Source organism: Aptenodytes forsteri, unplaced genomic scaffold, assembly GCF_000699145.1.
Source record: "Aptenodytes forsteri isolate BGI_AS27 unplaced genomic scaffold, ASM69914v1 Scaffold41, whole genome shotgun sequence".
Taxonomy (NCBI): domain Eukaryota; kingdom Metazoa; phylum Chordata; class Aves; order Sphenisciformes; family Spheniscidae; genus Aptenodytes; species Aptenodytes forsteri.
The window spans coordinates 4,026,845-4,050,774 of NW_008796211.1; the positions used below are offsets into that span (position 1 = coordinate 4,026,845).

A 23,930-nucleotide genomic window follows, 5' to 3' on the forward strand; every position below is an offset into this window, starting at 1 on the left:
CCAGCACCCGCAGGTCCTTTTCCGACAGGCAGCTTTCCAGCCCCTCTTCCCCAAGCCTGTAGCGCTGCATGGGGTTGTTGTGGCCCAAGTGCAGGACCCGGCACTTGGCCTTGTTGAACCTCATACAGTTGGCCTGGGCCCATCGATCCAGCCTGTCCAGGTCCCTCTGCAGAGCCTTCCTACCCTCGAGCAGATCAACACTCCCGCCCAACTTGGTGTCGTCTGCAAACTGACTGAGGGTGCACTCGATCCCCTCATCCAGATCATCAATAAAGATATTAAACAAGACCGGCCCCAAAACTGAGCCCTGGGGAACACCGCTCGTGACCGGCCGCCAACTGGTGATACTATAGTGATAAGCAATGCTATAAAACCACTTGCTTATTTTAGATCATCCAATTCTTCTAACCCTATCCACATCAAGTATGTACAGGACTGTTTTGCTAGACAAATCCCTAAGATGCTACCAGCATCTAAATCTAATCTTTTCCCTTGTTAATACTCTTCTCTAGGTCCTAATATCAGGTGCATGTTTGCTTTGTGTATTTTGGTTGTGAGGCTCTGATAACAGTTGCGTACCGACAGCACAGAAAACAGCACAGTGAGACCTGTCAATCAAAGCCCCTACAGAATTAGTGGAGGTTTGGGGAATTGCTCCTTCCTGGCACGCAGCAAATGAGAGTGATTGAGTAATGTCGATTTCTCAAGCATTAAAAAAAAAAAAAAAAGGATCCGCCAGGAAATGTGACTCCTTCATACTCCAAATCTTCCCCAAAGCAGGAAAAATATCCTTCCAAAAAAGCCTGCTTTGGGGAAGATGCTGGCATGCCTGGAATTAAGCTGAGCCTGAGTTAAGACACCCGTCTGCCAGAGCCAGAAAAATGTCCCGGCTGCCGCTGCATCAGGGACATCAAAGCAATTAGTGCCAGGTGGAAAATGACCAGACCCTTGACAAAGACATCCTTCGCAATCCCAGGAGAGGATTGCAAATCGCAAGAGAAAAACATCGACTCTAAAAACCTAGGGGCAGAGGGGAGACGTGCCTGGCATCGCCTCTGCTAACAACCAAAAGATAACCACGTCTCAGTTGAGGGGTTGCACACAGACGAAGGGGTGACCGTCAGTCACAAGCACCATGTCGTGCACATGGCGCTCTCTTGCCCAGGGGTGGTGAGCTCTGGGACGGGAGCGCTGCCAGGAGCCCAGGGAACTAGCTGGAGAAGAAGAATATTGATTTCCATCAATGAACAGGAGGCTGCTGCTTTCCATCCTAATGAACGAGCATCTCGTGCTGGATTTGCCAGCGAGGGAGCGATGGTCCCATTCTGTACCTCCGCCTTCGCGGACTTGTGGCATCGGGCATGTGTTGCCAAATACACCGCCAAAATTGCACTTGAGTTGTGCAGCACATTCAACCCTTTGAGAACATTATTTTCTGATGCAGAACAAAAATAGGAATACCTGGTCCCAGCTCAGTATTTCGGTTATCCATACTCTGTGTGCAGGGCAGCCAGGATTATTCAGGAATAACTGCATAAATGACAGATTTGAATTAAATTTTACTCCGGAGTTATTGCAGCTTTCCCAGCTCACCTGTGCCCCACTTTTGACAGACGCTGCCTCCTTTTGCTGGAGAAGTGGGACAGCGATGCTGCATGGGGACTCCGTGCTAGGGGTATTTGCATGTGCCATTGCACCTTCCCTGCTTGCAGCCGACCGGGAAATGTTTGCCCTGGCCCTGCTTGCGGGGGCACGGCCGCAGGGGAAGAGGGCCTGACACTCTGTCCAGACGCACGAGGTCGGGGCAGCGGCACAACCCTGCTGAGACCCAGCCAAACTGTCCCTGTGCCCTCCCACAGCCCCGGCAGTGGGATGAGCCTCCGTGGCCCGTGGGACGGGCAAACCCATCTGCAACAACTTTGCCAAACTTTAAGCATTTGCCGTTGAAATTTTCCTTGATGTTTGTCCTTTCCTATTTTTTTTTTTTTTTTTTTTTTTTTTTTTTTTTTTTTTTTTTTTTTTTTTTTTTTTTTTTTTTTTTTTTTTTTTTTTTTTTTTTTTTTTTTAATTCACTCAGTGGGGAACATCAGTGGGGAACATTTCAAATAAAAAGCCAATAAAAGCCAGTCTATTTTTGCACAAACAGGATATTTGCATAAAAAAGTGTAAAAGCTGTGCTTTGACCAGGTGAAGCGCTGTGTAGTGCTGAATTACACTGAAATATCAGCCCCAGGCCTCTCCTTTCAACCTGAGAAGTAAAATCAGGAGATTTTAGAAATCATTCCCCCCCTCCACTCCGTATCTGTAAAAGGTCACAGTAGCTGCACAAGGGCGTGCTAAAATTAATGCTTGTGACACATTCAGATACCACCAGGATGAGCCACTTCAGAAGAGCCTGCAGGGCGGTTACTCCTTCCATCTTTAGATCAGACTTTCAATACCGTGCAATAAATCAGAAATCAGGCCACATGCTGAACAATAAGGGTAAAACAAGACATTGAAGAGCTGCTTATACCGACCCGCATCCATGTTCAGGGCTGGGTGGGTATATCTGTAATGTGCTTTTACAGCAGGTCCATGCCTTTGCTGGAGCCAAAACCTGCCCTGTGCAGGACTGCGCGTGTTAAGGACATGTTTTTATACGTGCCAAATGCGGTGCATTAGCTTGGACATAAGCATTCGTGCATTTGCAGACCGGGCTCGGGGCAGAGATCCTGCGTCCATCTCTGCTCTGCCTTGTCCACCCCACAAAGCCTTGCTGCAATGCCCTCAGGCTGCTGCAAAACACTCAGCTCAGCTATCGCCTCCCTCCTAGAAGCACCTGATATCCCCCGCTGAAAGGAGCCTGACTCAAAAAAGACTGTGTGTTATTTATTATGGGCTGCACTATACTGCAGATGTTTGAGGGGACAATAAAATTCATTTCCCAATTTTTGCATTTCCTAATTTTTGCATGCTAGACTTTTTTTAGCACAGTTTTTAAGGGAAAAATGGACATATTATTTATGCAGATACAGCTTTTTGAAAGAAAAATACGCTGTTGCTTTCTCCAAGAAAGAAAAACAAGCTTTTAGAACTGCTGCCATAGATGGTGCTTTGAACCCTATTTTGAAATGAAAAAAAAACCAAAGTAGAAAAACAAAAGTGCATTAATGGTCTTGAATTTACAGGTTTTGGAGAGGCAAATAAGAGCAAGGGATGGTGCCGCAGTAGAAACTAATTTTGCTGTTCAAAGTCTGGACCATAAATACATCCAGGGTCTTGGAGACCTGCGTGGAAGAGTGGCAAGGTAAGGAATGCATAATGGCCCTCATTTTCATCTCTGCTAGTCGATTTGTGCAGAGCACATTCAGAGTGGGCATGAACGTACTTTGCACTCATTTCATATCTCCATTTTAGTGCCAGATCTGTGCTTCGCACTCTCCATGTTAGAAAAGTTATCAAGCCAGGGAAAAATAACTATACTTTCCTTTCTCATTCTTCATCACACTCTTAACATTTTAGAGAATTTTTTCTTCTCCAGTCTGGCTAGACTTCAGCTGAAGTGGTTATTTCCTCCTACTTAAACTCTCCTGTTGCTTCAATAAAATCTTTACTTCCTCTCTTGGAAAATAGGTCTTGTTGAGCAAACTTGATTTCTTCTTTTGGTGAGATCGTAAGTTTCCATTGGTACAAGTAATTGCATGTATGTAACATAGGTGGACTTCTGTGGGACACTTAGTAACACAAAATATTATGATTTAAAGAAAGACAAAGTGAAACTGTACTATGTAATATCAAGAGAGCACATGGATTAAGAGCTGTCTGAACTGATATACCAGAAAAAGTAATAATTAAGGAAGAAATCTCCCTGAACTGGCATGTTTCTAATGTTTTTTTTTTCTCCAGAGGCCAGTCATGTGCTTTTCGTATAAAACACTGCTATTGACATTTGTGGATAACACAAAAATTGGTCAAGTGAGGACAAGGTGGTAATTGAGAATAACCAGAAATATTGGCAATGTGGGCTGATGGAGAAAAAATGTATTTTATAAACCCAACAAGAGACTGTTCCACTACTGAGTGCCCCCTGAAAAGTTTGGGTAATACGGCAGGTAAATAACTTACCGTGAGTTTTTACAATGATGCAGCATAAGAAATGCCAGGAGTATGGTCTTAGACAAGAGAAGCAGAGGACCAGTAAATAGGGAGGTTATTTTAGCTCTATGTAGGGCACAGAGATTGATACCAGAATACTGTACCGAGCCCAGAGTCCCCTTTCTGAAATTAAAACTTTATATGGTGTAAAGAAGAGCCAGGAATGTGATGGTGGGAAGAGGAAAATTTCTGGCTGAGAGAAATATACATCTATGTATAGCTTATAGAAAAAAATAAATCCAGAGACGTCTTCATTTCCATGTATAACTACTGGGAGAGAAAGGGAAAAAAATCATGGGGTACCGAAGGACTCCAGACTACTGCAGAGAGACCCAAGAATGCAAAACGAGAAGCTGAAGCCAAGGCATTCAAAGTTGGCAGGAAAAAGATGGTTTTTTTTTAACCTTGTGGCTGATTAGCATCGGAACAAAGTAGGAGGTGATCCTGCAAGAGCCTCCTGATGTTTTGCAATTTGGCTCAGCAGACTCTCTAGACGATATGCTTTTAGCGAAGCCATAACATTTGACGGGTGAATTGTCTCGCTTCTCTTTTCCCAGTGTTTTCCTAGGTGTGACGCTTCCCTTCATCAGCTGCACTAGGGCTTGCTCCCATCTTCTGTGCTGGAGCATTGGCCTGCAGCAAAGGAAAGAAAAGGCACTTGGGGAAAACAGGGTAATGGTGGGGAAAAAAATGACCAGTCCACTTATACTTGTGTTAAAAAAAAAACCCAACCAGGAGAAACAAGAGGTCGAGCACTCGTGGAGGTCCACAACACTTTTTATGAGTTCCCTCTTCCTCTTCCTTCCTTGCCCATTTTTCAGGTGCGCTTGTTGGCCTTTCCCATGGGTAGAAGGGAGGATCCCAAAACACACATATGCAATTGCACATAAAAAACTATCATGAGGGCACCAAAGTCAGCATCATATGATGCTGGAAACTAAGTCCTTAGACCCCATTTATTTTTACAGAGAGAAAAGAAAACAGCAGGTTTTCCAGCTTCATCCAAACATACCAGTATTGCAGAGCCAGAGCTGCCATTTTAGCAGCATTTCGACAGCAATATTATAATGCAGTTTTATGCAAATGATTGCCATTAAGCTAAAGCATAGTATAGTTTTACGTGATTCATGAATCATCAGCGCTTTCTTGTTTTTCTTGCTGCTGAAGTTCCCCTCTGGAAATGCCAAGCCCTAACAGCGCACCTGCCCCCAGCGTCATGGCTGAGGAGTGAGCCAGAACCGACAGACAGAGGACTGCCATTACAGTGATGATTGATATTTTGATTTTTCACGTTTCTTTGACCTTGAGTTTCAGGATTTAAAATTTCTATGTATATTAAAGAGAGCCCAGTGTGGCTGGAGACAAATGCACGTGTTTGTGTAATTTCCATTTATTGAATTAATAGAAATCTTCCAAATGCAAACTTGCAATGACAGTTTTCCTCTTGATTGGCAGCCTAACCTTAATCCAAGACTATCTGGGATGAAATGAACCTTAAACGGAGCCACTGCTCTTTCTCACAGCAGATGATTCATCCTCTTGTATTCGTAAAGGATTAATGTGGATTAGCTCTTGTAATTCAAATGGTGTCTATTCTTTTACTCTATCTTTCCCTGAAAAATAGATGGAGACCTCTTGCCAACTACTGAGGTGGTTGTCCATTAATTCTTGGACCTTCTGACTGTATTTCTACACCGTGTAAACATTTATCTGTTAAATAGCAGTGATCTTTAAAAAAAACAGCCTTCAGCATCTCAGCTATAGTGGCATTCCCATTGAATTAACTATATATTTTATTTGTATTCTAGCTCTTAATAAGAATTCCTTTGGGCACGGGAATACATATTGGAGTAATAAGAATTAGGCAATCAATCAACTGCAAAAAATATTCTGATAAGTATTAATTCATTCTCTTCAGCCTCACGAACAAAAGAATAACTGAATGCACAAATGGGTAAACAATGCACTTTACACAGATGTTTACATTTTACTTATTTTTCTCGTGAAGTTTTTTGTTGCTCAGAGAAAAAGTCCAATGTAGCACTAGACAATCAAAAGCCCTGGTGTGCACCCGTGAAGTTACTTGACCCTTCAGAAAATGCAATACTTCGCCAAGTACAGCAGTCCAATATACATGGTTTCTTCCTTGACTTTGGAGGATAAAGCTCCCTGAACATATAGCAGGTAGCTATATTCCTGTCTCTAATTAAATGCTTTGATATAACCATCAGAGGCTTTTATTTCTTTACATTTTTTTAATTTATATGCAAATCTCGTAGGAGTACGCTTTCTGCACCATTCCCAGTCCGCCTGCATTGCTGCTTGCACACTCTCCAGCCTCTGTTTTGTATGACTGGAAAACCATGATCTCACCGTAAACTGCTGAATGTCTTCTATGCGAAATATCAAATTAGAGCAAGATTTAAGCAAGTCCCAAGTATTCCCATTCTCTTCAGGACTCAATCTGCCAAACGGCAATAATGCATTTAACTGCTTTGCACACAATAATGATATTATGTGTAGGGAAACGGACATCTGAGCAGGCCCAGAGATTTAAGGCACATCAGCAGTGCTGAGGGTCTTTGCAAAGCTCACCACGTCTGCAGGTCCCCAGGCACAGCTCTGAGCCGTCAGGCCACACAGTAATGCAGATGTAGTTGCATTAATCCCACACTGCAAGGCTAGTTCTCGGGCTTTTTGGATCCTATTGTCAAATCCCCTATTTTTAAGTATTCTCTGTATAGAATATTCAGGTTTCTTTCTCTTGTAACTGAAGTTATGTCTTCTTACTGCTACAGATCCGTTAATCCTCTTCTTTCTCACACCGTACACTTCTTGCAAGGCTTTGTAATTGTTGCCTTGGGGTGGGATTTTCCTAAGGGAGAGGTGAACCCCTGTCCTCTGATCCCTGTTGGAAAGCTGGCCCACGTGTGGGTCCAGTCATCAACCTTGCATCCCAGCTGCAGCCTCGTGTCATTTGTGCACGTGTACCTCAACATTTCCACCCCAGCCCTGCGGGCGCGAGGAGCCCCTGACACCCCGCAGTGCTGGCTGTGCCCTGGGACCTTCCATCCCCCAGGACCGTGGTCCCCTTCGCACCCTCCCCTCGCTGGCTCCCGGCTTGTTTTCTAGGTTTGCAGCCGGAGAAGCTGTGACAGCAGCCAGCTCTGGAACAGCCCCCTCCCTCTCCGGATCCATGTTCACCTTCTCAGCTATTTTGTAGTTGTTTTCCAAATCAATCGTTTCTTTTGATCAAAGTTCTGGCCTTCGCACAAAGCCTCTATTATCTGCAGAAACTTTTTTAAATTTCCTTGATCTACACGCTCTGTAGGTGTATCTCAGTATCTAAGCATCATCAGGAGATGACAAAAAGCTGGTCTATTTAAACTGTCAAAATTTCTCTTTAGATCCTTTATCTGTCAACAGCACCAGCTTTATTTGGTGGTGGTGCTTTGGAGGATAATTTCTCTGGCATTTTAAAACTTATCTGTTTTCTTCTCTCAACTTCTATTCCATTATTTGTATTAAATTGTGCACTACTTTGTGGCGCTAAGGTATTTTTTTCCACACCCTTGTTTTAAGTACTACCTGCACTGGGGCAGGCGGTTACTCCTGGGGGGCCAACGTGCAGGAGGGGTGCAGAAGGGGAAGTCTATGTCTCCTTGATCATGTTAAGTATATGTATAATGTTATATGTATAATTTCATATACACTAAAGAAGGTCTTCTTGCTTATGTTAAAAAAAAATATTTTTTATGTATATGTACATATATACATATATGCTATACATACACAATGTGTGTGTGTGTAGATATATGTACACATTAAAGACAGGGGCTGAAGCAGTCATTCATTCTACCTGGAAAGGAGAGCTGGTTGAATGCTATTCAATCTCTGGGCTGCTCAATTAATGCCGCCACTCTCACATCATTTATTTGTCCGTTTTAAACGTGACGAGATACTTTGGTGAATGCAACTGAAAGAGTTTAAATAGCAAACGACAAATGCTCCTTACAAAACAGCAAGTTTTTTCGCTCTTCCCCAACATCTGCGTCCAGCCGGAGGAGGCTGCAGGCTGGGGTGGCTGTGGCAGCAGCGCGCCGTCTCTCCTGGTAGGGATCCAAAAGCTGGGGGTGCTCAGAGTGCAGATTAGCCTCTCGATTTAGATTTCAGATTTACTTTAATTTATGGAGATTGGAAATTGGGGGGGGGGACTCAGTCCGTCAGGGTGAGCTGTGGATGGCTCCTGCAGCTCCCCTGGAGCCTGTGGGCACCACGAAGAGGCTTGTGGTACGAGGAGCCTACGGGCATCGCTGCCGCAGCCGAGGGCATTGCCCCTGGCTGACTCCCGCTTCCTCGCCATCACCTCCAGCAGCTCTTTTAATGGGCAGCAATGTCTGAAAGCAGAATGGGGATCAGGGTTGCTGCAACGGGGTGTCTCTGCCTATTTGCTACTCGCCGGGGTGGTCCCGGGGGGCTGGATTTGATCTGGCAGCAGCGCACGGAGACCAGCATCAGCCTTCACCCACCCTCCAGCATCCCCCTGCAGAGGCTCTCTTGTCTCTGGTTTGACTGCAGATGCGAGGCAAGCATTGCAAAGCTGTCGGGAGACATCAGTATTATCAGGCGTGAGGCCCAGAAGACTGATAAAGAGATTTATGGCCTTCACTCTGCCCTCAAAAATTGTGTTGGTGATTTTGAGAAGAAGGTGAGTAGAGAAGCCTACAGTGAAATACCTGGTGAGTGGTGACTATGCATATATAGATATAGCTTCTTTTCCTAATTACTGTCCAATATTAAAGACTGATATGGTATTTATACAATACGTCAGGATTTTTAATAAAAAAATAAGTTTTCCATGACACTGTGGAATAATAGAATCATTGAATCATAGAATAGTTTGGGTTGGAAGGGACCTCTAAAGGTCATCTAGTCCAACCCCCCTGCTGTGGGCAGGGACATCTTCCACTAGATCAGGTTGCTCAGAGCCCCGTCCAGCCTGACCTGGAATGTTTCCAGGGATGGGGCATCCACCACCTCTCTGGGCAACCTGGGCCAGTGTTTCACCACCCTCAGCGTAAAAAAGTTCTTCCTTCTATCTAGTCTAAATCTACCCCCCTTTAGTTTAAAACCCCTGGTCCCTTTTAACCCTTGTCCTATTGCTGCAGGCCCTGCTAAGAAGTTTGCCCCCATCTTTTTTATAAGCCCCCTTTAAGTACTGATAGGCTGCAAGAAGGTCTCCTCGAAGCCTTCTCTTCTCCAGGCTGAACAACCCCAACTCTCTCAGCCTTTCTTCATAGGAGAGGTGTTCCATCCCCCTGATCATTTTTGTGACCCTCCTCTGGACCTGCTCCAACAGGTCCGTGTCTTTCCTTTGCTGAGGGCTGCAGAGCTGGACGCAGCACTGCAGGGGGGGTCTCACCAGAGCAGAGCAGAGGGGCAGAATCCCCTCCCTCGACCTGCTGGCCACGCTGCTTTGGATGTAGCCCAGGCCTCCTTCATGGGTCTGGACGGCATCCCGTCCCTCTGGCGTGTCGACTGCACCACTCAGCTTGGTGTCACCTGCAAACTTGCTGAGGGTGCACTCTTAGTCCCACTGTCTATGTCACTGATGAAGACATTAAACAGTACCGGTCCCAGTACAGACCCCTGCGGGACGCCGCTCGTCACTGATCTGCATCTCGTAGTGGCGTTTATCATAGATGTAAGATAATAACAGATAATAAAAACATTGTAGGATTTGGGGATTCTCAGATCATAAATGACCCATTACTGTTTCTCAGTATGATTTATATTCAAGTGCATCTGGAAATTTCAGTTACAGGCATTTTGGAGCTAAAAAAGGCCGTCTAACTCTGCTGGCTTTTCTTTAGTTTTAAGGTGGTGGCAAGGAGGCATCTAATAGCGTATGTCTAATTCCATATTAATTTTGGCAGTATTGCAAAGGCTTTTGAAACTAACACTGAAAAAGTTTTGGAAAGTGGTGTTTTGTGTGAGAGTGCTTTTTTTCTCCATGGAGTGGGTGAGCAAACAGCGGATAACAACTGTTACTGCCCGTCATTCCTTTTACTGCCTATCATTCCTTACCGCTGGCCTTTCCTTGCGAGAGGTTGCCTACACTCAGTAGCAGTTTTGGAGCCTCTAGCAGGATCAGGAGCGTTAGCAGTAATATTTTACAAGAATCCAGCTGTACTGGAAAATTCAGCTTTCTAAACCTGCGGCATGATGGCTCTCTGCTCCTGCTCCAAACTAGACGTGGCCCGTGCCCGCCAGGATTGCGCAGATGTGGGACCTTCAGTTTCTCATGCACTCTGGTATTGAATATAATCTCATTACTGTATTTTGACTGCATCTTCTGCTGCACAAGGCACAGTGCCAGTCATTGTGTACCTTGCCTACCCAAGGTACTCTTCTCCAAGGAAAAATTACTCATGACAGAACTTAAACAAAGATATTTTACCTGGAACTCTGTTAAAAGACACTGTTTGGACATCTGTCTCCTTGGATACCTATGAAAAATGTTCTTCTTCACCTGGAAATGGGGAATGGAGCAGGTGTGTGCGTCAGAATCACACAGAACGGTACACAGAATCATGTAAAAATAAGTCAGGGCAGACACTGAGCAGGATGCAGAAGAAACTTCCTCAGCTGAAAAGGGAAAAAGTTATTCTCACGTGACTACAGGAAAGAAGAAAGGAAAGGATTTCTGAAAAGGAGTCATCTGTTGCTGTAAAGGAAGAAGGTACCAAGTGAATGTAATGAGAATTCAGTGGCACCTTTTTGACATTGATGTGCCATGGCTACTGAACAGGCGGTGGCATCTCCTCGCCGGGGATTTTTTGTGCTCATTTGGTGTAAAATCTCTGAAGAAAACTGCTGGGATTTCACATCCCTTTCAATTTACTAACCGGGGGTAGGCAGGCTGAATCCCTCATCCCTGGCATCAGACTGCCCTTCAAGATCAAGTGTCTACTTGCAGCAGCAGGTAACGTAACCCAGGTCGCACAGGGAAAACTCCTGGGGGGTGAGGTCATGCGAGAAATGTGTTTCTGGTGGCTTCCAGTCTCATGAGTCACTTGCACTCCATCTTCCGGAGGCACATGGACATCCAACTTCTCTTGAAAGAGCGGATACAGTTGCTGGAGCATCCACAGTGTTTCCGAGCCGCTCCACTGCACTGCATCTCATGCATCGGGAGCCCTTGGCATCGCAGTTTCACACTAATTGTGATGTTCAGAGACAGGTATTTGTAGATGAAGGACCAGCAGGTCAGGGCCCTGGCTTGCCAGACCTTCCGAGGTCTGAAATAACAACTCTCAGACGAGATGTTTCCAGCTTTTCCTGCCCGTAGTGCCCGGCACAGTCAGGCCACCGCTGCCAAAGGGCAGCGCATGTGTGTCCGTCCCCACAGGACGTGGGGTGCTTGGTTTCACTTTGTGAGTCCATCTTGTTCTCTGCATCCCAGCTGAGGGCCCTCAGCCCGTGGGTCATGTTGCTGAAGCAGTCTCTCTTCCCCTCGCCCCAACCACGAAAGATCCTGTGAAAGGGCGCATCTCCAACCAAAGAAGTGTGGGAGAGCACCAGGTACCTGGGACACCCCGCAGCCTAGAAAGCGTGGGGCTGCGCAGAGCCGGGGATGCACACCCCAGCCTGGATGCAGCAGGGGGGGCACATGCTTTGAACCGGGTCCCCCAGGCACCAGCTTAGTGCTGCAGCCACCAAAACATGTTATTGCAGGTGAGCCGCTCCTCTCTCCGCTCTACTTGGGATCCCGTTAGGTGTTGGACAGACAACACTTTGCAACACACACGCACTTTCAAGGGTTTGCCCCCTGGTTCCTGCCACTGTTGGGGAGATTTGAGCGGTGCCCAGTGCCTTGTTCAATTAAAAGAAGTGTTGCTTACTCGTGCACGTAATAGCGAAGCCTGCATCCACAAAGACTTTGACTTCAGCAGGTCTCACAGCCTTGTTGACTCTGAGCTCAAGTCTTCAGTCTTTACTGAATTAAATTATTTGTGAGAAAAGTTTGTTTTTGTGTAGCTGTACCTTGATGTCAGCTGTTTTTTTCCATGCTTGCAATCATAATGCATATTTAAATGTAAGTGCTCATAGTCTGGCTCATAAACGTGTTCTCTGTTGAATTCTCATTAGGTAATGCAGCTATTAGGCAAGATAGAGACTTCCAACTCTGATCAAAGCTCCAATTTAAAGACAGTCCAGGGAGATCAACAACACGAATTGCAACTTCTGGATTTCAAGTAGGTGATGGAGGGTTTTTCATTATGATAATTCACCCCCAACGCTTTAGTGTGATGAACAGGTTGCCATGAAACAGCAAAACAAACCCGTTAATTAACATCCACTCAAAACACTAAGAGAAGGTTAATGAAGATCTATGTGATAAAATAATGAAAATACATGATGAAAGTATATTGTCTTGCAAGCTAATTGTTAAAATGAGGCGCTAAATGCCACCCTGTAAGAAGAAAGGTATGAAACCAATTAACTTCCCATACTTAAAAGAAAGGCACCAAATACAAAGACGCTATTTACCATTATAATTGGGGGTAATTTGTGACTTGCCTTCTGTGCAGAACAAGGCATTTTCTTTATGCACTTGCACCGTCTGCTCATTTCTTAGACCGCCTCTCGGGGCAGGGGTGCTGCTGATGGAGAAAGGTGGGCACAAGGCTAAAGTAGCTGCACAGCCTCATGTGCCCACAGATTTGTGATTTATTTGTTTCTTACTTATGCAGTATATTTCTCCTATTCTAGCTGCAGAACTACTTTTAGGGTGCCATTTTAATCTTGACGAGTTTTAGAGAGGAGGGAGCTCCAGGGAAGGATGCAATGAACAAAAGTATCTGGCATCCATATTCAGAACAATGCAAAACAGCCCAGCATTGAATAGCAGAGCCAGCACAAATAATTTAAAATCTAATTATAATAATCTTGCAATAATGACATTTCAAAGGCAATAGTTCCCCTCCTTGAAATGGTGAAGTATTTGAATAAAGATTTATTTTAATTAAGATTTTATCTGAATTGTATTAAGAGGTAAAAAATAGGCTTGAAATTTAAACAGAAGAAAGTTCTCATCAAGAGAACAGGAAAAGGAACGGGGTGAATGGGGAAATAACAGCTGAAGTGGTCAATGAATTAAAATTGGGAAGGGGAAGGAGGAACAGGGAGACGGATAGCAGTGAATGATGGAGATCAAGACAATGTGAAAGGGACAAGAAATGGAATCAAAATAAGAGGGAAGGAAAAATGGAAGAAAACCAGAAAAGACAGAAATTGGAAAACTGAATTGAAGTAAATGCTGAGTTTCTCAAAAGTTCATGAGACCTTACTGCAATTGTCATCAGAAATAGGAAGCTTGAAAAGAGGTTGCTTTCAAGACACTGAGACGTGCTGGCATTGTGTATTTAACATAAAATCCAAAATACTTATTTACTAAACATTGAGATTTTATTCCAGTTAATATAAAATTTAATTAAAATAGCATGCCCTTTGGAAAATGTCTGTCTCCTTTTATATTGCTCCTTTAAAAGTCTACCAGATTTACGTATTCTTTTTATAGAACTGAAATAAAATTTAACTTCTGGAACAGACTGGAGCTTCCCCATAAAACTTGGCATGTTTAAATGAGCTTTAAAGCCCAGAGTTACCTCTGCAATTGACATGCAGCTGTCTGGGACCCAGTTGTCTTTGATTGCAGCCTGGCAGTGTACTGTAAAAGTACAAACTGATATTGTTACTGAAAACGCGATTCATTTTTAGGTTTAAATATTTCCTTCTTCCTCCTTTTCCAACTTTGGAGAAATCAGAGCGAAGTCAAATGCCAGCTGCCAACTACACGAAGTTTGGTTTTGAACCTTTGAACAAAGCTGGCCATCAGTTCTGTCATTCATGGTTAATTCACCTTCACCCATTAAAATGATATTCCCCAAATCTGAACACAAACAATGGCATGAGGCCTTTGTTCTATGGCTCATGGATGAAAATCTCCTGATTTTATATATATATATATATATATATATGTGAAAAAAACCACATGAAAGATCTGTCTGAAGAGGTACCAGTCCTGTAACTGCCTGCTGTGGCGGCGACCAGCCCGTTCACTGATCCTCAGGTATGAAGATCCTGCACCATCAACAATGACCTCAGGGCAGGCAGCAGTGGCTTCGACAGAGCGATGTCTCCATCCCTACCTGACCTTTCCAGAACAGGGTTTGGATGGCCATCCCTGTTGTTCCAGTCAGACGGCTCACTGTTAGGCCTGAGAAAAGCTCGTTATAGCTCCCCTTCCTGTGCTCAGGTCGGCTACTGGTCTGTATCATCAGCGTAGTACCACAATATCACTTTATTTTCTCACGAACAAACATTAGCGCTGCAGGAAGCAAACTCTGTGTGCGCATGGTAGGACTAAAAATGACAAACTCAATACTACAAGTTTTTATTCTTGAACATTAGCGCTCCAGGAAGCAAACTCTGTGTGCGTGTTCACACGTGCATGGTAGGACTAAAAATGACAAACTCAATACTACAAGTTTTTATTCTTGAAAAATCAAGTCTTAGAACTACTACAATGAGTAATAGTGATAAACTGACCTAACAGGCTGCTTATGTAGAAGATCTTGAAAAGACGCTGTCTGTAGCAAACTGCAATAACATATCACTGAGAGAGATTTTGCTATCATTAATTTTTTTTTGCCACATTTACAGTGACTGCTGATGGTAATTATCACTTCATTAGACTGATACAGAGCTGTTATCAATCACTCGGTATAAAAAACACTTTTACTCAAACACCCTTTTGAAAAGTGATATTAAATATTAGAAGTGCTGTAAGCATTGTCTAGTTATAAAACCCTGCTCCTTACCTGTTGGTTTGTATCCTAACTGAGGCCCAAACAAATTTCAAGCGATCACTGTTTGCATGCAAGCATGTGTTAGAAATTAATACAATTACATTAAATTTTTTCATGACACTCCTTCAGTCAGGTCATATGCATAAGCATGAGAATTTATATATATGACTACAGCTTGGACCTAAGTTCATGTCTCGTCATGGTTCATGTTGTAAATTACACGTTGCAGCATAAGAAAAGCAAAATCTAAACCATACAGTTCCCTTTAACTTGACATTTTGCAGATTTGATCCGAGCAGCGTTCATTCGCCACTCTTGCCTGCGGTTCCCTGTCTCCTCCGGGCGCTGCCTGCTCTGTTCCCTTTGGGTGGGCTTTCACATTTCTATCCAACTGCTTCCTCAGAGGCAGCTCTGCATTCTCTTTGTGTTTGTAAACTTTCAGTTATGAACTTTTTTTGTCCTTATGAACTTCATTTTCAGACCACAAGTGGTTTTGCTGCTCTCCCCGATGCCCAACAATGCAGTCGATGTTCAATGGGATAGTGTAGTTTCTTCATCCACTTCCAGCAGAGTTAATTCAAATGGGAAATTAACATTTTCCAGCCCTCAGATATTTTCCTGAAGTAGACCCCCACTACAGAAATCACATTTTGGCATGTAGGTACAACCTTTAAGGTAAGGATTAATAAAATAATTGAGCTTTCGGCTTCTTAGGAAGCTATTGAAGAGATTTAAAGTAATTTAAACAATTTACTCAAGTGACTCAAGACTCCCCCATAACACTGACTAAACCTTGGTCTTGTTACTAAAAAAATAATTATAATTTTAGGTTGACAAGTATTCTAAGTGACTTCAGGGATCAGATACAGACTCATCGGAAGTGGACAGAAGCGCAGTTGACACGATCTGAAGAGGATCAAGCCCAGCACAGGCATCAGCTGCTTAACTCGGTGAAGGAGAGACTGGTAAGACTTTCCAGGACGGCAGCCCGGGGCACTGGGGTGGCCTCCAGCCCTCCCAGGACTGGGAGCGAGAAGCACCGCTCCCGCCACCTTGATCCCAGCAGGTACCAAATCATGCACACAAAAAACGAGATCTAACACAAAACCAGGTGCCTCAGGACACGGCTAGCAAAATCATGAGTTATGGAAATCATGTAATCAAAGATTAATTTATTTTGGAAGAGATATCTGGAAGTCATAAGGTTCAAACTCTCGCTCAAACAGGGCCAACAGCAAATTCAGGGCTCGAGCCTCATCCAAGTGATTTTTGTTTCCGAGGATGGAGATCCCACAATGCTCTGGGCATCCCAGGAAATAAAGCCTTCCCTGATTATAGCACCACTTCACATCTGTGTAACCCTGATGTACCCAGCAATGGTGTTTTCCTCTCCCAAGAGGAGCATCGGTGCCACCACTGAACATCACCCAGTTTCATTCATTGACAGGCTCAGAAAAGGAAGGGATCATCTGTGCAAATTCTGCACAAATCCTGCGGTCAGTACATTAAAAGGCGGCACGTTTCGGTTCCACAGCAGCGGTTAGCACTTGGCACAGGACCAATGCCTTTTAATTAATTCCTTCACAGCTTTTAAAGCTTTTCCTCATCTGCTGTGTGCAGTTCATTCTGCTTCAGAGTTCAAAAGCGATCGACACACGATCACCATGTCTTAGCGCCAGGATGAAGGCTGCTGATCAAACACCAGATTCAGAAGTTGCTTGGAAATAAAACACCCTTGAACTTCAATCTCCATTTATCCTGCCTGATGATGATCTCTCGTACTCAATCAACCAACACTTAGTGCAGCCAGGAAGATAGTAAAAACGTTTCTGACGCATCAGCTGCTGTCTCAAAGCTACTGCTTGAATTCCCTTCCTCTGCTAATAGTTTTTGTGATTATTTTGCAGAAAACACACCAATATGTGTGGCCACTCTCCCCTAAGGGAGACTGCTGTGCCAAAAAACACAGCATTAACAGGAGTTAAAGCTTTCAAAGCCACTCTTAAGTAGGTTGAATAAGGAGCGCATCTGGTTTTTTACGTATGTGTACATGTAGAGACAGGCATGCACGGTGCTTGGAGCAGCTGGTGGTCCTCTGGATGTCATCTCAGCGGAAGCGCAGCTCAGTCCCGGTGAGCCGAAGGAAACCTCAGAATGAACACTGGAGACAAAGCAGTTGGAGATGAGCTTCAACCTGTGCCAGGAGGGCTCTCGCCCCTGCTCAGCAGCGGGCCCTGGCAGCGCAGGCAGCTGCCTTCAGCAGCAGTCCTGTTCATGTCCGTTCGTCAGGCTCAGAGGACAGGCGACCCTGCGTGTGGCCGGGGCGGCAGGGACCGGAGGGCTGACGGATCTGGCAGGCTACATGCTGGTGATGGAGCCGTTTTGGGAGCGCAGAGCAGCAGCTCGGCTATTCCCGGCGCTTACTCACTCCGCCAGCCACCTGCACGGCACAGCAACGTTTGTAAACTCCGAGTGTGTTTCCACCACTGCGCTAAACTCTGTTTAGGTTCAGACAGCTCTGCCAGGTTTGCAAACACCTTCCTTGGGAGGCAGAGCCACTGCCTGGGGCCCACAGGCCTCCCGTGGGCTGCAAGGGCTAAAGAAGGTCGGAGGATTTTGATCACATTAACCAGACTTGGAGTTGACCAGAGGGCTCGCTCCAACTGTAAGACCAAGGAAGGGGCGGGCAGCTGCGCAGCTCAGGTTTGAGCACCCCTCTGAGGAGGGGGAATTGCCTCCGAGAGCTGTGCTGAGCTCAAAAAAGGGAAAGGACTGCTCGCCATCCCTCGGTTAGGCAGCTCTTACGGGGCTCAGCCTCCTTATTCACGCTGGCAGCTGAGCTGGGTTTACACCACAGCGTTGCCCCACTTAGGTCGGGAAGCTTGGGCTGGAGATGGGCACATGAAAGCAAACTGAAACGGGTTGTTTGAGTTCCCAGTCTGTTGTTGCAAAATGTGACAGCAAATCACTGGATTTAAAATGAATAAATAAATAAAATAATAATTTAGAAAGCACCTCTGTCCTGGCCCAGCCCCTCTCTCCCAGTTTACTTGGTTGGTTGGGGAAGAGAGGTTTGACACATCCTCCTGGGCAGCAGACCTCACCTGCATTTATTCAGTGCCGTCACGCACGGGATTAGGAAGCAAGACTGTTTGAACGCACGGTTGGCAGGAGGCAGGTTAATGTGGGCATATTTAAAATGTCTTACCTGTGTTATGTATTTAAAGGAAAGAGCAGAAAAAAAAGTAGAAGAAAAGCTCCTACTTCTGTCACTAAAGCTAGAACAAATGGATAAACCACAGAAATACGAAAAGCGGTTGAACCAGATGAAAAGAGATGAAAAAAGCCTGCATGCAAGAATCACCAGATTTGAAAGACAGATCTGGAAGGAGCTTGAGGATATCCAAAATGAATACAGATCAGGTGAGGATGGGCTTTCATGCAATTTATTTTAAAAATAAATTTCTACAGTAACTTGCGGCTCCAGAAAATACTTTCCGGTAAAGACAGAAAGACATTAAAATGACGATTTCTCTCTCCCAAACCCCATCTACAGAGGTGTATGGGTTAGCCCGCTTGTCTTTGCAAACAGCCAGCATGACATTTGCACACAGGTTGCTTTCTCTTCCCAAGAGTCTCAAGGCAAGATCATTGAAAAGGCAATTACACAACCTGTTTTCCAGATTTTTTAGAGTACCTATTTCTTCTGTTAGCAAGGTCACTAAACCTTCGTTGGGAGGTACAAGTCATTCCCTTCTGCACAGATCCTGCTGCTGAGATCGTGTTTGATGCTTTTATATAATTTTCAGCCTTTACTCCCCATTCTCAACCAACAGTACCTGGAGAAAGAGGGGTCTGGATGAGTAACAGCTACCCGACGCAGACCACACATGATGCAAGTGAACAGGGAAGCAGTTCGATAACGTTGCTGAACACATGGCAGCTGCTTCTTATGGGCAGTCACGTTAATGTTAACTCACAGAGCATGAACTGCTTCACCAACCTGAGACGATCCTAGCTGTTCAACTTTCAGCAGCAATTAGAAAGGCAGTAAGCACGTGGCCTTCACAAGGAAGATTTTGCCCGCTGCAGTCTATCCCGTGTCACTCAGACCCAATGTACTGTAATACCCTCCACTTGCAGCTGATAATGGTAACACAGTGGACACATCAGGTTATGCAAAAAAACCTCACTCAGCCCTCTCTCCAAGGGAACAGATGGCTGAAAATCATTACACAAGGGCTTCACATCTTACATGTTCTCACTTGAAACTCAAGCATCTGGCTCTCATCTTCAAAGCTGTGATTGAGGACCCCGGCTCTTTACTTCGGCTCCAATTCCTTCATTATCTGCAACCCACCTACAAGCCCTGCTCCAAGGCTGTAGCAAACCAAGCTCTAAATTAGGTAAAGTCTTTGTGCAGCTTGACATGGGAAGGCTTAGCTGTCTCCAAGACATTCTGAGTGAGCACAAGACAGCATCTCAAAGAAAGCTGTGGCCAAGAAATTTCAGAATAAAAGATTCTGGTGCTGAAAGGAGAGAATTCTTAACTTCAAATTCCTGCCTGCAGAAATTAATGACTGAAGAGGTCTGTTTATACCAAACTTTGGCCATCCTTGTGTTCAAACTCAAGTCCAAGGATTGGTCTTTCCCATAGCAGTCCTCTGGTAGGGGCTGACCCCCAAAAAGGGGGAAAAGAGGCCACTGAAGAGGTAGGAAGCAGCATGAAGGGCACAGAGACAGCCTGTTTCAGCAGCTGTTTGTGCTTCAGCACAGACTGGCATCTTGGAAATCAGAGACACGTCTGGAATTTGCTAATAAGTTAACACCAATGTGACACGCTGGACCACTGCGAAGAACTACTACGTTGTAATTCAAAAGTTACTGCAATCTGGAAACAGCTAGGTAACAGCAGCTCACAGTTCTACTTTTCCAGCCTTTATTGACAATATTTGACTCTGCAGTGGTTCAAAAAAGGTGCATCAGGTGCTCTGTAGCGCTGTTTTTGGAAAAAAGTGTGCCTGCACGCTTCCATCTCTCTCTTTTTATGTACCTATATACACATGCACAAACACTTAGCCGGTGAAGCCGAGCTGCGGTTCTCCCAGAAGCACACAACAAAACGGCATCCATCTCAGATGACCCGTAACTCTTACGTACAACTCTGGGAGATCCGTGGCACCAGCCTTGCTATCTGGTAGGCAGACTGCAGAGCAACAGTGTCAGTATCTGATGGGAACACAGACTTTGATTCAAAATAAGGACTGCAGACTTAAAAAAACCAAACCAAACAAAAACCCCCAATGCTCAATGAAAGAACAATATGCTTTAAGGCTAATAATACCCTTGGTTTTAAGGACAGACGTAGTATTTTCTTTACTCCACACGACAAATCTGATGTCAATTGCCGTTTACGGCTATGTGTAATCATGCTTGGTATTGTCCAATGTATTGGAAGATACGATTCCTACAGCAAGGAGCCTGCAACCCAAACTGCTAATGCATGTCCACAGTATTCAATAAAAAGATGAAATAGATTGGATTTAATGTGCTCTGTATTAAACGTGGGTCAGAAACCTTTGCAAAGAAAAAGAAGAATCTTTTAATGTATTGAAAGCAACCACTATTTAATTAATTGTTCCTATTCTTCTACCAGGATTTCAGTCCATTCATGAGTCTCTGGAGCTGCTCAAACAAATACAGAACACAAAGCTGAAACTTGAAAAAAAGAAAATTCAGAAAGACATGAAAAAGATGCAATGAAAGTGACTTCCCAGAAGACTGAACACCAAGAGCAAGCCTTGTCCACTCTTGCAGGTGCTCTCTCCAGTGAGAAGCAGCATTGAGTTAAAGAAAGAAGTAGCCTTTAGACACACCTGATTTTGTCCTCCCCATCCCTGTAGGATGTTACTGCTAGTTATGATGTTGTGCAGCCACAAAAATAACAACTCTGTAACACCAACAGTCATTTTCACACCAATATTACAATAGAGTACTTCACCGTAGAAGAAAAGTTAAAGTTTAAGGATTGACTTAAAATTTTACAAGCAGATTTTATACAAAAGTATTCACGGTATTTAGAGGGCTTTAAGAAAACAAGTACTGTTTTTAAGCCCAGTCTTGCCATAAGCTACATCTCTTTTAGATTGGTGTAACTATTGAAATCAGGTCTAGTAAATTCCTCCAGCTGCACACGTGTATGTAGTAATAGCATTATGAAAACTGGTTATCAGAATATCTACTGATGCATAATTTGGACCTATTATAATAAGTTACTGGATCATTAAAAGTAGCTAATAAATGGGATACAGGTGACAAAATGCAAGTTAATTATTAGCAGATGCATTATTAAGCAGCTTTATTTCTCATCTTCTCTGTTTGACTGAATAAAAGTTAGTGGTGGTTTGCAGTAGAACGCTCAAAAATGTAACCGACATTGTAGGTTTTGTTTTGCTTCAAAAACCAGGAAAAACAATCTGGAAATAAGGAGAAAAACTCTGGGAGCAGGGCAAAAGAAACATACCAGTATAATTTCCCAACAGAAGCTAATATGAGTTCCTTAGCAGCGGGGTCAAAAAAGGTCACAATGCAATTGCAATAGAAACCTGAATTCCTACAGTACATTTGTTTCCAGAAAGCCCTGGAATTACTGTCCATTGCCCAGGGAAGAAAATTCAGAAGGGCTCGGATAATCCTCCTCCAATAATCCATATCTCAAGCCTGTTGTGTTTCTTGCTCTACAGAACAGCGGGTTTCTCAAAGCCGTGGATTTCAGGTGGCTTCTCTGAGAAGCCAGACCCGCACAGCATGACAGCTGAAACGGAATCCACGCAGTCAGTAGGGAATGCCGCTTCAGCAATTACCACCTTGCTCCCGCAGGCAGAAACTTTGGTACGTTTAAACTTTCTCCAGTGAGTAAAAAGTCCTAGAAACCACTCACATCTTGCAAAAGACAAAGACCAGCCACCAAAGTCGCAGACGACCTTTCTGCATTTGGTTTGTGGCCAGGTCCGCGGGAAGGACTCCCAGCCTCACGCCCGCTTTCAGGTCAGGTCTGTTTGTCACGTTTCCTACAAGCAGCAGGAACCCAGCAACACCGGAATCGCAGTAACGCGCGGCAGTTTCTGAGCTACTCTGAATCCGCATTTTGGTCTCACTGTATGTTCTGTCCGCTACAGGGGGCTCTGCCTTCACTGTAGACAAAGTCCATTAGTGCAGTCATAGCAAGACATTTGGGGTTGAGGGCAGCCCCCCAGACTCTCTTTCTCTAGCTCCTTCTAGGCGCTCTTGCAATTTTTTGCCCATGTACTTGGCTGCTGGTGAAGCAGCAGTTAGTATGGCTTGGTGTATCTGCCTCCCCACCGAGTACCCTGGGTGCCGCCGTTCTCAGTATACTGCACAACAGCAAAAAGGTGAAATACAAGATTATTGATGAATGTGTTTCTAAAAGAACATGGTGCCAAAAAAAAAAAAAAAAAAGAAGGGAAAAAAAGCCAAGACAGCCTTCAGAGTCTAACCCTGGAACAGCGAAGAGGACAGAAGTATTGCTGCACACTTCCTATCTCTCTCTCTCATCTATCTATCCACCCATCCTTTCACATGGCACTATGGCACAGCCGAATGTTGCTTCACCTAGGCACCGATTTGTGTGATTATAGTAGAAGGGTTTGAGGGCCTAATTATAAATTCAGGTCTCATATTAATATATATTTGGAATGTTGCTATTGTTTGAGTGACTTCACTGCATAAAGGAGTTATCTCAGTATTTATCACTCCACACGGTGACCAAACTCAAGATGACCCCTCTCTCCCCTGAGAACACTAAATTTAAGTTATTTAACTGCAACTGTTCAGTTAAATCAGTAGAAAGCAAATTAACTGGGAGAGAAGGAAAGGTAATTTCTAGACATCCAGGACCATATTCAACTGGGCTGCAGGATTAGGGATGTACTTTTCCTTGCAAAGCTGCATTTGTGCAGCATTAACACAGTTCTCAAGGGTTTTATATCTATGAATTTAAAAAATAATATTTTTTTAAATATAAAAGGTATCAGACAGAAGTATTGGGGACAGAGAAGTATACATCTGTGTTTTTGTTAAACTCTAAGGTTCGGCAAGATCAAATTAATGTAATTACCCACTGTACTTGATGATACCATTTTGCAAGAAGCTCAAAAGTTGAGTAGAAATCCAATCCAGCAATTCTTGGGAAATACAGAGAATGAGATGAACGTGCATGACCCAAATAAATAAAATTTTCAGAAGCAAGCCATTGTCTCATATTTGTATAAAAGGGTATGTAAGCAGCATATAAAATCCTTCATATCTGAAGTAGCAAAAAGTTCTACCTTGAAATTCATTAGATCTCATTCCATTCTGCCTTCAGCATAAGCCAACATAATGAAACAACTTACAGCTGGGGAATGTTTATTTCTTTCCCTTTACAGTAATAGCAGACGAATGTATGACTTCCCAGGCAGTGAAATGCATAAGCAACTCTGTTCCCCAATGATGCTTTATGTGCCTTTGTACAGTACTTTGCATTCTAAAGCTGAGCTCTACAATACTATAAAATATAGGGCTGTCTCAACCTGCATGAATTTACAAGTTTTTCCAGTGTTACAGCAGACCTTCTACCAGTGCTGATTTTGTAGAGGCTATACATTGTTAAAAAATGAGGAGAGCCAAGATTTTTACCTCATACTGTCGGATTTTGCAGAAGCTTAAACTCATGTTCCCCGAGCACTTTCCACTGAGTAGGTGGTAGAGATATGTGGTTTGGTTTTTTTTTTCCCCTACAGGGCATGTAATACAACTTTGGTCTGTATAATTATCTTGTTCAAGGAGTTCATCACTGATCACAGTAAAAGTAACTTCAGGATCTTCTGAGAGAAAAAAACACACTGTACTATTTTTTTT

General features: G+C 44.0%; 1 protein-coding gene across 1 annotated transcript in view; it reads left to right on the top strand.

Annotated features, from left to right (window-relative positions):
• The window catches only part of FAM81B (family with sequence similarity 81 member B), a 26,010-nt gene extending 3,544 nt beyond the window's left edge, over positions 1 to 22,466 (top strand). Inside the window, exons 4-9 of the mRNA XM_009288292.1 lie at positions 3,171 to 3,289; positions 8,716 to 8,845; positions 12,289 to 12,395; positions 15,841 to 15,976; positions 18,239 to 18,434; positions 20,668 to 22,466. Of these exons, the coding sequence (XP_009286567.1) occupies positions 3,171 to 3,289; positions 8,716 to 8,845; positions 12,289 to 12,395; positions 15,841 to 15,976; positions 18,239 to 18,434; positions 20,668 to 20,774 (795 nt within the window). The 3' untranslated portion in view covers positions 20,775 to 22,466. The remainder of the gene's footprint in view (positions 1 to 3,170; positions 3,290 to 8,715; positions 8,846 to 12,288; positions 12,396 to 15,840; positions 15,977 to 18,238; positions 18,435 to 20,667) is intronic.
• Positions 22,467 to 23,930: the final 1,464 nt, after the last annotated feature.